The sequence below is a fragment of the Juglans regia genome, chromosome 7 (assembly GCF_001411555.2).
Source record: "Juglans regia cultivar Chandler chromosome 7, Walnut 2.0, whole genome shotgun sequence".
NCBI classification, from domain to species: Eukaryota; Viridiplantae; Streptophyta; class Magnoliopsida; order Fagales; family Juglandaceae; genus Juglans; species Juglans regia.
The window spans coordinates 46,681,374-46,694,022 of NC_049907.1; the positions used below are offsets into that span (position 1 = coordinate 46,681,374).

At 37.7% G+C, this 12,649-nt stretch overlaps 2 protein-coding genes across 2 annotated transcripts; one reads left to right on the plus strand and one right to left on the minus strand.

The window, feature by feature from the left end:
• Nucleotides 1-3,260: 3,260 nt before the first annotated feature.
• On the plus strand, nt 3,261-9,281 carry LOC109005438 (pyrophosphate-energized vacuolar membrane proton pump). The gene is made up of 8 exons (XM_018984385.2): nt 3,261-3,630; nt 5,693-6,267; nt 6,351-6,730; nt 6,924-7,010; nt 7,094-7,424; nt 8,193-8,603; nt 8,692-8,751; nt 8,862-9,281. The coding sequence occupies exons 1-8, from the start codon at nt 3,390-3,392 to the stop codon at nt 9,066-9,068; spliced, it is 2,292 nt and encodes a 763-aa protein (XP_018839930.1). The 5' UTR covers nt 3,261-3,389; the 3' UTR covers nt 9,069-9,281.
• Nucleotides 9,282-9,681: 400 nt separating this feature from the next.
• LOC109005439 (protein SRG1-like) lies at nt 9,682-11,746 on the minus strand. The gene is made up of 4 exons (XM_018984386.2): nt 11,376-11,746; nt 10,766-11,013; nt 10,247-10,571; nt 9,682-10,169 (listed from the first exon to the last, which is right to left on the minus strand). Exons 1-4 carry the CDS (start codon nt 11,625-11,627, stop codon nt 9,933-9,935), a joined length of 1,062 nt encoding a protein of 353 aa, XP_018839931.1. The 5' UTR covers nt 11,628-11,746; the 3' UTR covers nt 9,682-9,932.
• Nucleotides 11,747-12,649: the final 903 nt, after the last annotated feature.

Sequence of the window (12,649 nt, forward strand, 5' to 3'; positions counted from 1 at the left end):
AGCTTATATTTTTTTTTTACTTAATAATTAAAGAAGTGATTTTAAATATTTTATATATATATTATTTTTTAAATGTATTTAAATATATTAAAAAAATATAAAAAGAAAACAAATTTTTTTTTTTTTATGCTGGGCAGTAAGCCCAGCGGTCAAGATGGGACGGCATAGTAGCCGCGCCCATGTACCAAAATATATGTTCATATTTCTCAATCACCAATAAAAAATTATGTAGAGAAAGGGGAAGACTCTTAAGCCAAGCAAGATTGTGTACCGAAGTGCACCTAGGTGCTGACATGGATTAATTTAATGAAACAAACTGTTTTTTATTGTAATTAAATGAGCTGAAGGTTTTGGGTGGGATTTAAAGTGAAATGAAAATAGAAGACAAAACGCACAGTTTTGACAAAACGGGATCTTCGTGCCCCTCTATTCTCTGGTTTGACAAAACATTGAATTTGTTTTCAAAATTTTTTTGTAATTGAAATGAAAATAATGAAGAGATAACATGAATCTTGCAGATTTCCTTAAATCTCTGTGGAGGGATATAGAAATGAACAGGCTTCACCATGACCATTCCCATGACTTGAGTCTCGTAATTATATCACACAGACTAACCTCACATATCTTCCTCGTGAAGTGGTCCAAGTGGACGGTTGAACAATTTGAGCTCTCAAACAATCCTGTGAACTGTGGACTCCGAATGCTGGAATTAGGAAGTAGTGAAGAATACAACCTAGCAATCCATCACATAGAAAAGGAAATGAGAGAATGGGGATTGGATTTTGAGATGATAGCTGACAAAAAATGGCGGGCCCTTGGTAATAGGGGGGCTTGGAATACAATTGTCTCTGTTATCTTGATACTTTTTTTGACCATCTAGCTGACTCTGATGAAAATGAATACGAAGACAATGACGACAAAACTCCAAGTGATGCCTCAAGTATATGCTCAAAGGTTACCCAGCATTTGATCTGGAGATCATTTTTAATTTTTTTATTCACTTGGTTGCTATTTTTGCATAGTAAATCAAATATTAGAAAATGAAATTTTTAAGGCTGATTTGGTTGTCTAGTCATATTGTAAAAATCATAAGTTTGGCTTCTAATTTGAGAATAGAGAAGATGACAATCGGTTAAAAACTCTTAAAAGAACTGTAGTTGTAACCCTTTGCTTCCATGTTGGAGATTGAAAAAAACAAGACATCAGTTTTAATATTTTAACTCGGATTTCTTCTGCGAGCAGCTCCGAGTCTTGTCGTATATGTCTTCTTCTCTTATGCTTTTGTGTTTTGTTTTGTTTAAATATAATAAGAGCCAAGTCGATGCACAATTGATATCTAAAACTGTTTGTACGTGGAAGAACTGCGAGAAGAGAATTAAAATAAAAAAAAAAAAATCTTAAAATGGTTGCGGAGTGTTTGGTGTTGGGGGTGGGATTGATTGTCCCAGCCCAACGAGGTAAAGAGTAAGGTGGGACGTCTTGGTTACGTTAGGTTTAAAAACAAAAAAATTGCAATCAGCTTAGGTGGGCCCCACCATCTCCTCCGTCCTTGGTGTTGGTCGTCGTGGGGACCACTCTTGACAGTCCAGTCTTAACCAATTCTCTCGCGCGGCCCACACCACACTTTCCCTTGCACACTCTCTCTCTTCATGAATCATGATAAAGCAAACAAAAACCCACTATGTGCATCCTTACAAAAACCTCGCCGCGCAGTTTGGTCTCTACGCCTGCTTTCCAGTACTTTTGCTGCTCCCAGTCCCACTCCACATCACAAATATAATTTATAATAAGTGATTTATTTCATATATTTATTACTTAAAATGTTTTATTTCCTTCAAATTTTACAAAAAATATGTTTTATATACGAGTAGTGATAGAATTAATATTTATTTATTACTCATTTACTATTTATAATGTATTTATTTTTTTATTATTTTCTTTTAAGTATTGTTTTAACATTCTTAATCATTAAAAATAATAATAATAATAATAATTTTATTCGGAATACTCTTACAGGACAGGATACTACTGGAGCAGAAGACGCAGGGAGTGGACATGGAGACAAACAGATATTCGGAAATAATAATAAAAAAAAAAGTAAAAAAAAAAAAAAAAGGAGCAAAAGAAACAGAGAATTTATCCGATAGGGGGGATTTGCACACCATTCAACACATGCTACGTCACCATTATCTGCAACCGTTCCAAAATACACACCCTATCCTCGACTACAATATTATAGTACCGTATCCCAGTAATCATACTCTGCTCCGCTGCACACCCAAAACACCCCTGCTCCTCTCCTATCCAACGACTATTATTATCCCTTCCCTTCACATATTTAGTTCTCCTGCAGTAATAAATTGATTTATTTTATATTTTTTTATTTGAGGATCTTAAATTTAAATGATCTAAACATACAGATCATATACTTTCATTCGATCTCAATATATTAGTTTTTAAAAATTAGTAACTACGCAAATATGTTGTGACAAAATAAAAATGTCAAGTCATTCATAATATGTATTTTTTTTTTATATATTAGGGGTGAATGTTTTCGAACACAAATTTTTTATTTAGAAAATCAGGTTATATGTAATTTTTCTAAAATGCAAGTTTACATTTCGGGACGTAAACGAGAGAGACATCAAGATTGATGCGATGAGAAATGTTCAGTTCAAAGTTTTTTTATAAATTGATGATATTTAAAATAATATGTTAAATTGTAATATTATTTTTATTATATAATAAATATAATTTTTAATTTTTATAAATTAGTCTCTTTGTATAATATTTATCGTTTGTTTTTATAGATTAGATGAATTGAGATTAAAATTTATATTTTTTAATATTATTTATATTAAAAAATTTAAAAAAATTGAATTATTTATTTCATTTTATATGATAATTTAAAAAAATTATAATATTTAGATAAGATCAGATAAATTGAGAGGAATTGTAAAAAGAAATAAGTAATTATAATGTGCGCTGGATATTTTGTCCTCATCAACCCAGCTTCGCCACGTAACCCGGTCCCACATCTTCATTCTCAATCCGCACCAGTTCACCGTCCATCACCAATCCAACGCATGATCCAACGGTGAGAGTTATAGAATCGACGTAATACCAAAAATAAGGATCTACACGCTAGTGTTTCTCCTTAATTATCGGATATTTAATATTTTTTATTTTTTATTTGTTTATAATTTTTATGAAGTAGGTAATCCGTTCAGTTCCTAATATAAATCCACCCGTGCCGCACCCATGCAGCGCCTCTCTGTGTGACTCTCCCACTCTTTTTACCTCTTCCGTAGTCTTTTCATTTCTGTTCTGTGTTTAGCCGAGGCTCTGCATTTTCCGGCGTTTAAGTACACCAGAGAGGGGCTGTGAGAATGGCATTGCTCTCTGAGCTTGCAACGGAGATCGTGATCCCGGTCTGCGCCTTGGTCGGAATCGCGTTCTCACTCGTGCAGTGGCTTTTTGTCTCGCGCGTTAAACTCACTCCTGAGCGCAACGCTCCCTCGTCCGCAAACAAGAACGGCTACGGCGACTACCTGATCGAAGAGGAGGAAGGCATCAACGACCATAATGTCGTCCTCAAGTGCGCAGAGATTCAGAGCGCCATCTCTGAAGGTAAGCGTAACGTGTAGATCATGAGGATTTACTTAGATCTGGCGCCTCTTGCTGCTGTCGTCCGTTTTTTGTTTCTAGGCTCTTTACATGTTTACGTTTCTGCTATTCGAGAAAAACTTGTGATTTGGACATGGTTTGGCTGCTAGGGAAATGGAGGAGAGTAAAAGAAAGTAACATTTAAATTTCTAGTATCCACTTATTTTCTCGTATCAAGAGAACATCAAACTTTTGCGCCCGTTTGTCTGCCGAGAAAACAAGCTAAACAGTGAACTTTTTTTTTGTCCTTTCTCGAAATATGTTTCCGTTCAAATTGTAATTTTCGGATTTCAAGAAGTTGAAAAAGAATGCTTAAAAAGTAATGTTTTACCGAAACCAAACGAGTGTTAAGGTTCATTAAGGTAAAGAAATCCCTCTTCAAAACATCTGCTTTTTATGTTTTTTTTTAATAACGTATAGATAGATGATGGACTTCTCATCTTTTTCTGCTTGTTATTGAGCTGGCGCTTCTCATAGATCTGCTTTTTCGCCTTTTGGTTTGACACATTCTTATTATTATTTTCGCAAGTCGTAAACAGCAATTTCTTGCCAAGTTTAGATCTACACGTCGATGTATACCATATTTATTGGCATGTTAATGGTTTTTGTCCTTATCTAAATAAGTTTATTTGGCTTTTAGGGTATCACTGTTATTATTGATATTACTTTGAGTATGTGGTGCACGTGCATCGCACTTGAATAATGTCATCCACGATATGTGGCTTTTGTGCTGTAGGCGTGTGCAACTTTGGGCATCGAAGACAACGACTTGTTTATCGTAAAAATAATATATTACCTGTAAAATGAGTTTCCGCTTCAAAATTTTATTCCTTGGATTTTCTATTTTTTTTAGGAGTGTAGAAGGTCATTCGTTCTTACCGTGTTTTGGTAGCTGAGAGTTAAACTTTCTTGTCCCATCTCTTAATCAAGTTTGGTTTTGAATCTGTTGCCATAGAGGTACTTATTTAGTTAAAAAGAACACCATTGGCATGTGGAAACGGATCTATGTTCGGATTTTATTTATTTAATAAAGTAGTTCCAGCTGTGGCAGTGCATGGAAACAAGGAGTATTATATGAGAAGTGGTTGGACCGCAAAAAATGAAAAAAAAGGTTCTGCGGGGATAATGTTGGAATAGAAAGAAGAGAAGACACGGGGATTGAACGTCCTTTATTTTTTACAAGAAAATATGGGCGTGCAGTTCTCTATTAATGCTAATATGCTCTAGCTTTCTGAAAATTGGATTTAGTCTTGTGTCTCTATGGATGACATCCATAGTACTCCCACTGGTAATATTTTGCATACGCAATCGATTGACTTCACCTTAATTATGGTTAAACTCTTGAACCACAATGTGTTATTTTTCCCAAAGCCTTGGAGGACAATGTTTGCAAACAGTTAATGGGACTTTTGTTCTCTAGATTGGAGGATAGAAGTTTGTGGCCCAAAGTGGTCTTCTGTAGCCACAAAGAATCTTAAGAGATGCAACAGAAAAGCACACCGGATTTGACTGGATCTTGGAAGTTGTTGAAGATCTTTGCTCTCATTACGTAGTAGGAGCATGCGCTGGTTTGCGCTCCTTACGATATTGAGAAGGTAAAAAAGATCCGTCTTGATGAATGGGATTCACGCGTTGGCTTGTGGTTTGCACACTGAGGAGATGGAAGCTGAAAAGGAGGTGGTGGAGGGAGGCGTAGGAAAGGCATTAGAAGTGTGCACGGTGGTGAACATGCATCGACCGTGTGGGGTTTTCTCACACAGCTTTACTGCTTAATTCTGGGTAGCACTGGCTATCTGTTTGTAACTTGATATATGGCTAACTTTGCTGCGTGATCCTGTGCAATGCATTGCTTTTATCGTTGCCATCTTTTATTATTTTTTAGTTAATTTTAATTTATAAACAATGCGTACAATCTCAGGCGATTCAGGATTTTTGCAATTAAGCTAAATTTATGTACATATTGCATGCAACACTTTATCTTCATATCTATATTTCATTAAAGTTGTGGCATGCATTACTGTAACAGGAGCGACATCCTTTCTCTTTACTGAATATCAGTATGTTGGGATCTTCATGATTGCATTTGCAATTTTGATCTTCCTCTTCCTTGGCTCTGTGGAGGGCTTCAGCATGAAGAACCGTCCCTGCACTTATGATTCTCAAAAACTGTGCAAGCCAGCACTTGCAACTGCAATTTTCAGCACTGTCTCTTTTTTGCTTGGTGGTTTCACCTCAGTTCTGTCCGGTTACCTTGGTATGAAAATTGCTACTTATGCCAATGCAAGGACTACATTGGAAGCAAGAAAGGGCGTAGGGAAAGCCTTCATTACTGCATTCAGATCTGGTGCAGTGATGGGCTTTCTCCTTGCCGCAAATGGTCTTTTGTTTCTTTACATTGCCATTAATCTTTTTAAGCTTTACTATGGCGATGATTGGGAAGGCCTTTTTGAGGCTATCACTGGTTATGGCCTTGGTGGATCTTCCATGGCACTCTTTGGAAGAGTTGGCGGCGGAATTTATACCAAGGCTGCAGATGTTGGTGCTGACCTTGTAGGGAAGGTTGAGAGGAATATTCCAGAAGATGATCCGAGAAACCCAGCTGTAAGCCATATCCATTCACTAAAATTAATTGTTATAGCCGATGTCCTTGTGTTTGTAATGATCAAGTTTTGTCCTTCATTTAGGTGATCGCGGACAATGTTGGTGATAATGTGGGTGATATAGCTGGAATGGGATCTGATCTTTTTGGCTCATATGCTGAATCATCTTGTGCTGCCCTTGTTGTTGCTTCCATCTCCTCTTTTGGAATTAACCACGATTTCACTGCAATGTGTTATCCACTTCTCATCAGTTCTATGGGTATCCTTGTCTGTTTGGTCACAACCCTCTTTGCAACTGATTTCTTTGAGATCAAGGCCGTCAAGGAAATTGAACCAGCACTGAAAAAGCAACTTATTATCTCCACTGTTCTCATGACTGTGGGAATTGCGATTGTTAGCTGGATTGCTCTACCATCATCCTTCACAATTTACAATTTTGGTGTTCAAAAAGTCGTGAAAAATTGGTAAGGTTTACTTGATACTCCTTTAACTTATGTAGTGTATAAAGGTGCTGTATGACGTGCCCACTGATTTAATCATGGACTAAGAATTGTTTCAACTCATACTGCTTTAAACCTGCTCAAATTGCATAAGTTGGTTCCTTGAGTTTGTAGAACATTATTGATATGCAACTACTGAAATCATTTGTGTGTGCAGGGAGCTCTTTTTGTGCGTGTGTGTTGGTCTTTGGGCTGGACTTATTATTGGGTTTGTAACAGAATATTATACTAGCAATGCGTACAGGTATTTTAAAATGCGAACCTGCTTTTTGGTTTTATCTTTTTGCTTTTAATTTTTGGGTATTAAACCTATGAACTTCCTTGCAGCCCGGTGCAAGATGTTGCTGATTCCTGCAGGACTGGAGCTGCCACCAATGTTATATTTGGCCTTGCTTTGGGATACAAATCTGTCATCATTCCAATTTTTGCCATTGCAGTTGGCATTTTTGTTAGTTTTAGCTTTGCTGCAATGTATGGTATAGCAGTGGCTGCCCTTGGAATGCTGAGCACCATTGCTACTGGATTGGCCATTGATGCTTATGGACCCATCAGTGACAATGCTGGAGGCATTGCTGAGATGGCAGGCATGAGCCATCGAATCCGTGAGAGAACCGATGCCCTTGATGCTGCTGGGAACACCACTGCTGCAATTGGCAAGGTACATTTTATAGTTTCATAGAATGTGCTTTGGCCTTGAGTCTATAAGTAGCTCATGTTCTTGCTGTAAATGTGCAGATGATTTTTTGGGGTAAGTGTAAATTTGCAAATGATGAACTGTTAGTATCAATTCTTCAGTCAAATCTAAAGTCTTGCTCCATCCTCTCTTGCTTCCATTTAAGGAGACGTTTGGATTCGAAAATGACTTGAGATGACTTGAGATGAGCTGAGATGAGTTGAGATAGATTGTGAATAGTAATGAGATGAGTTGTGAATAATAGTGAGATTTGTGAGTTAAAGTTGCTGAATAGTAATGAATAGTAGTGAGATGAGTTGAGATGAGCTAAGATGACTTGTGAATCCAAACATCTCCAGCTCAATGTTTGAAGGATGAAAATGTCACAATTCTTTTCGGTAAAATTACAGTAGTTGAGTCATAGGGCCCAATACTCCCAAACAACTAAGAGCTTTTTACAGCTTAATTTTAATTGAACTAGTCTTGTATAGTCTGGGAAGATTGCCCTGGTGTGACTTCCATCATGACTGGACAGGATCATTTAAGCAGCTTGTTGCCTCTCACAGGCCTTAAACTCCTTTTTTTTTGCATTAGCTAGGCTGAAGACTCTTGCGATTGCTGTTACCGTTTATCTTTTTACCTTTATTTGCGATTTGTCATCTGTTTTGATCTTCAAGTAACAATTGTCTCCTTTTCCCATGCTTTTCTCTTTATGGATACCACTGAGCTTCTTCAATTCTCATTTGTTTACAGGGATTTGCTATTGGATCTGCAGCGCTTGTGTCTTTGGCTCTATTTGGTGCCTTTGTGAGTCGGGCTGCAATTTCAACTGTTGACGTACTAACCCCCAAGGTCTTCATTGGACTGATTGTGGGTGCCATGCTTCCTTACTGGTTCTCTGCCATGACCATGAAGAGTGTAGGAAGTGCAGCCTTGAAAATGGTTGAGGAGGTTCGCAGGCAATTCAACACTATTCCAGGTCTCCTGGAGGGTCATGCCAAGCCTGACTATGCTACCTGCGTCAAGATTTCTACGGATGCATCCATCAAGGAGATGATTCCTCCGGGTGCCCTTGTCATGCTTACACCTCTAATTGTTGGAACCTTCTTTGGTGTTGAAACACTATCTGGTGTTCTGGCTGGTTCACTTGTTTCTGGTGTTCAGGTAATGCTAGCATATTGAAGCATATTGTTTGTGCTCGGTGAATTTGCTTGCTGACTATATGTTACTTTCTGGTTTTGTCGTGTTACAGATAGCAATATCTGCATCTAACACTGGTGGTGCATGGGATAATGCAAAGAAGTATATTGAGGTAAACACAAAGTCATGATGGTTAAAGCAGGCTAGTGTTGTTATGTATAGGTCAGGCCCTGTTTATTCCATGTTTGAACTAATGAGGTTTCTCTGGGATCTTGTTGTCAGGCTGGTGCCTCGGATCATGCAAGGAGCCTTGGCCCAAAGGGTTCTGAGCCACACAAGGCAGCTGTGATTGGTGACACCATTGGAGACCCGCTCAAGGACACCTCCGGCCCATCACTAAACATCCTCATTAAGCTCATGGCAGTCGAGTCTCTGGTGTTTGCTCCTTTCTTTGCCACACACGGTGGCCTGCTTTTCAAGATCTTCTGAGAGGGTGGGATCATGGATGCGGTGGTTTTCCCCGGTTGGAGGGGGTAGTTTATTTCCATTTTGCCTTTTTTTTTTTTTTCTTGGTCTGACGGAAGAGGCTTATTTACTTGCAGTGTTTGGATTCAATTATGAACTCTTGAGAATTAATTTTGGGAAATGATTCTTCCGGATATATGGTAGTTTCGTTCTGAAAATCGAGCTTGAAATGCAAAATTCAGTTTTTGGTAAGTTGACTAAAACAGTATCATTAAAAAAGAACTTATTTCTTGGCTGTTCACATCATGCGAAAGGTTCACATGAACTGATAAATATCGTAGTCTGTGCACTTGATAAACCACGATGTCTTACCTCTGTCCATGTCTTCTGAAAACAACTGGTTCAAGAAGCTCATTGGGAAAAGGCTTTCAACGTTGCTCTTCGAACTAAAATCGCAGTTTTAGAGGTTGGAGGAGGAGCCTGTTATGCATGGTAACTTGTTGGACAACTCGAAATGGCGCTGTGGTCTCTTGGTTTTCTGCTCTTGGAGCTACCTACACTTATCGCTTGTTTCCAAGTTGTTAGCACTTGGAAGGATGCGAAGCAGCGAAGAGTTTTGGTCAAAACAAAACAATAATTTGATTCATGGAAATAAGTTATCTATATTATATTTTCCGTACAATCAGTGTACAAAGAACCAACAGCAGGCGGCTCCATACTAGTTGAAACTTATTCAGATCAGACGTTCTCGAGTATATTTATTCAAACGTGCAGCAAGACCACACTCGGTTTTTCTTTTTATTTTCTACAAAGGGGCAGGGGCTATAGCCTATAGGTGAAGTAACATGTAAGCAAACTGTCTTATCAGTCTATTAAGAGGGCAAAATCCTAGACTTTTGCAACATGAAGTGCTCTCATTCCTCTCTGGTAGAATTCCCAGTGTGTATCAGCATAGTCTTTCACCTTCTTGAATAACTTTGGTCTTTCCTCGCTGACCAACCCTTCTTCTGGTCCAATCTCTTTGTTTGGTTCAGGCGAATAGAACACAGCCACAGAAATCCTCTCCCTCTCCGAGTTGGTCACTACCCTATGCACTGGGCTCTTGAACATCCCATTGGTCATTATCTGTTAATATCACATAGAACCAGTTATAAAATAGCATTTAGACCACACAACATTTTAGCTAGATATTAAAAAAATACCTCCATTTGATCGCCCATGAGGACTAGGAGAGCATGAGAAATTGTAGGAACTGTAATCCATTGTCCATCTTTGAGGATTTGAAGACCTTCTACATCATCTTGCAAGATAACTGTGTATCCTGATCCATCTGCATGAGGCTTGAGGCCTAGAACAAGATCAGGCCTTTGACAACATGAGTAGTAGTTAAAACGCGCTTGAAGTGGTCCTCGTTCGCCAAACTGATTCAAGAAGCAATTTTCTTCTAAACTCAATGACTTTGCCATGGCTTTGGAAACGATCTCTGTAAACATCTTCATCTTTACAGTGTATTCTTCTAGAACAGCTCTGCACAATTGCAAGTATCTCAAACATATTTCTGTTGTCAATTAGTCAATGACATTGGATGATTTATGAAGAGGTATTATGGCAAAACAGAATGATGCAAGTTGCAGGATTTGATTTCTGTTACAACTTTTTATGTTTCTTCGACAATATCTTGGTTTTTTATTTCCAGTAAAAGGGACAAGGTGGAAGCGCACCTGAAGGATGCCGGGTTTTCTGGCCAGAATTTGGTCTTCCTTCGATCTTCTGGGTACACATCAAGAAACAAGCGATCGGACCAGTCAAGGGGCTGACCTTCTTCAGGGACCGGATCCCCTCCGTAGCCTTCAAACTCTTCAACCCCTTTAGCTTGCTTCTTCTTCTCTTTCATCGGCTGCTGGAAGAATTCCCTTCCCACTTGACGCAACTCCTCCAGAAATGAACTTGAAATGTTATGACCTACTGCCTGCAAAACCAGAACAAAAACTGTAATTACTGTTGAAAGAATTTCAAATTCATATCATGAAACACAAACTGGCTATCAGTTTACTTGCTTTCTGCCACAATGAACATAGAAAATGGAGAAGTAAAATGGAAACCATAATTGCAAAGTTGAAATCTTTTTTTCTTTTTGGTATCACCTTTTCGGTTTCAGGGTATGTCCTAGCATCTATTGCATGGCCATTAAAACAAGAGCAAATCTAATTACATAACCGATTTCAGAATTGCAGGTCAACATAGTATTTTGTCCTAAATGCAGAAAACTGCGTCTCTCTTGATATGAACACAACATATATACTTTGACAAAGTTGAATAATTAGTACATACCTGAAAGCAGCCCCATGAACAGAGTGCTGACCGAAGATTCTCTAGTTCCTCTCCTTGTTTACTGCTTGGTGCGGAAGATGAGAGGAGACCGAGGTCGATGATGGGAATCGAAGATGATGCAAAAGAAACATCTTCGTTTGCATCACCATCTCTACAAATATATAGTGGTGGGGGTTCTTCACCATTGAGGACCATATCCTGGACGCGCTTTGATAGCAGTACCTCCGCCGAGAGAAAGGAAACTTCCGCCATGTTTTCAGTTCCTGACCAGGACTCAGGCTCAAAGGATCCTTCCGAAAACTTGATTGATGGCGTTATTTATAGAGTGCAGGGACGTGTTGTTGGAACATGTTTGAACTCTTTTGCTGCTTGTAAGTTAGAAAAATTCTACTGGGTCTTTTTCGTTTTTGTAAATAAGATGAAGTGAAATTAAAATTAAAAAATTAAATAAAATATTATTAAAATATATTTTTAATATTATTTTTATTTTAAAATTTAAAAAATTTGAATTATTTATTTTATTTTATATTAAAATTTGAAAAAATTATAATAATTAAATTAGAAGAGATATTTTTTGAAAATAAACGAGATTATAATCATCCACGCACCACCTATCCTACATAATTTTTTTATTTTTTATTTCCTTATCAAATATGTAGTATATAGATAATAAATAAAAGAATTTAATTAATTTTAAAAATTAAAATTAAAAAAAATAATATATAATATATAAAAATGAAGAATAGCAAAATCTATACTATGACTACATTAAAAAGAACAAACCGATGAGGTTGTACTGAAGAAAATTTTGGCAGCAATTATTGTTGGTTTAGTTCCCGATACAAGGTACGAGTCACTATGCAACTCCAAGAAATGATTTGCGCAAGCCGACACGTTTTATATAAATTTGTCAGAAAAAATACTATAAACAACCGTCTTGAATAATCTTTGAAAAATCGTTATCTACATGGAGATGAAATATTCTGTTTCCTTTTATAACTGAAAATGCACTCACCGTTGGGCTTCTCTACAAAGCCAACCCCTTATCTTTCCTTCATCTTCTCTACTCTAGCGCACATCTCATTCTCTTTTATTCGCTCTCTTTGCCAAACCCAAAAAGTTATGGAGATCCTAGAAAAGGTTCTCAAGTACAAGTTCTCCATCATCATCCAGTTTCATCACCATCTTGGTTTACTTCTGACCCCTCTTTCTCTCCATTGCACTCTTTCTCTTCACTGTGATCTTCTTCGGCCAGACTTTCGTAAAGGGCACCG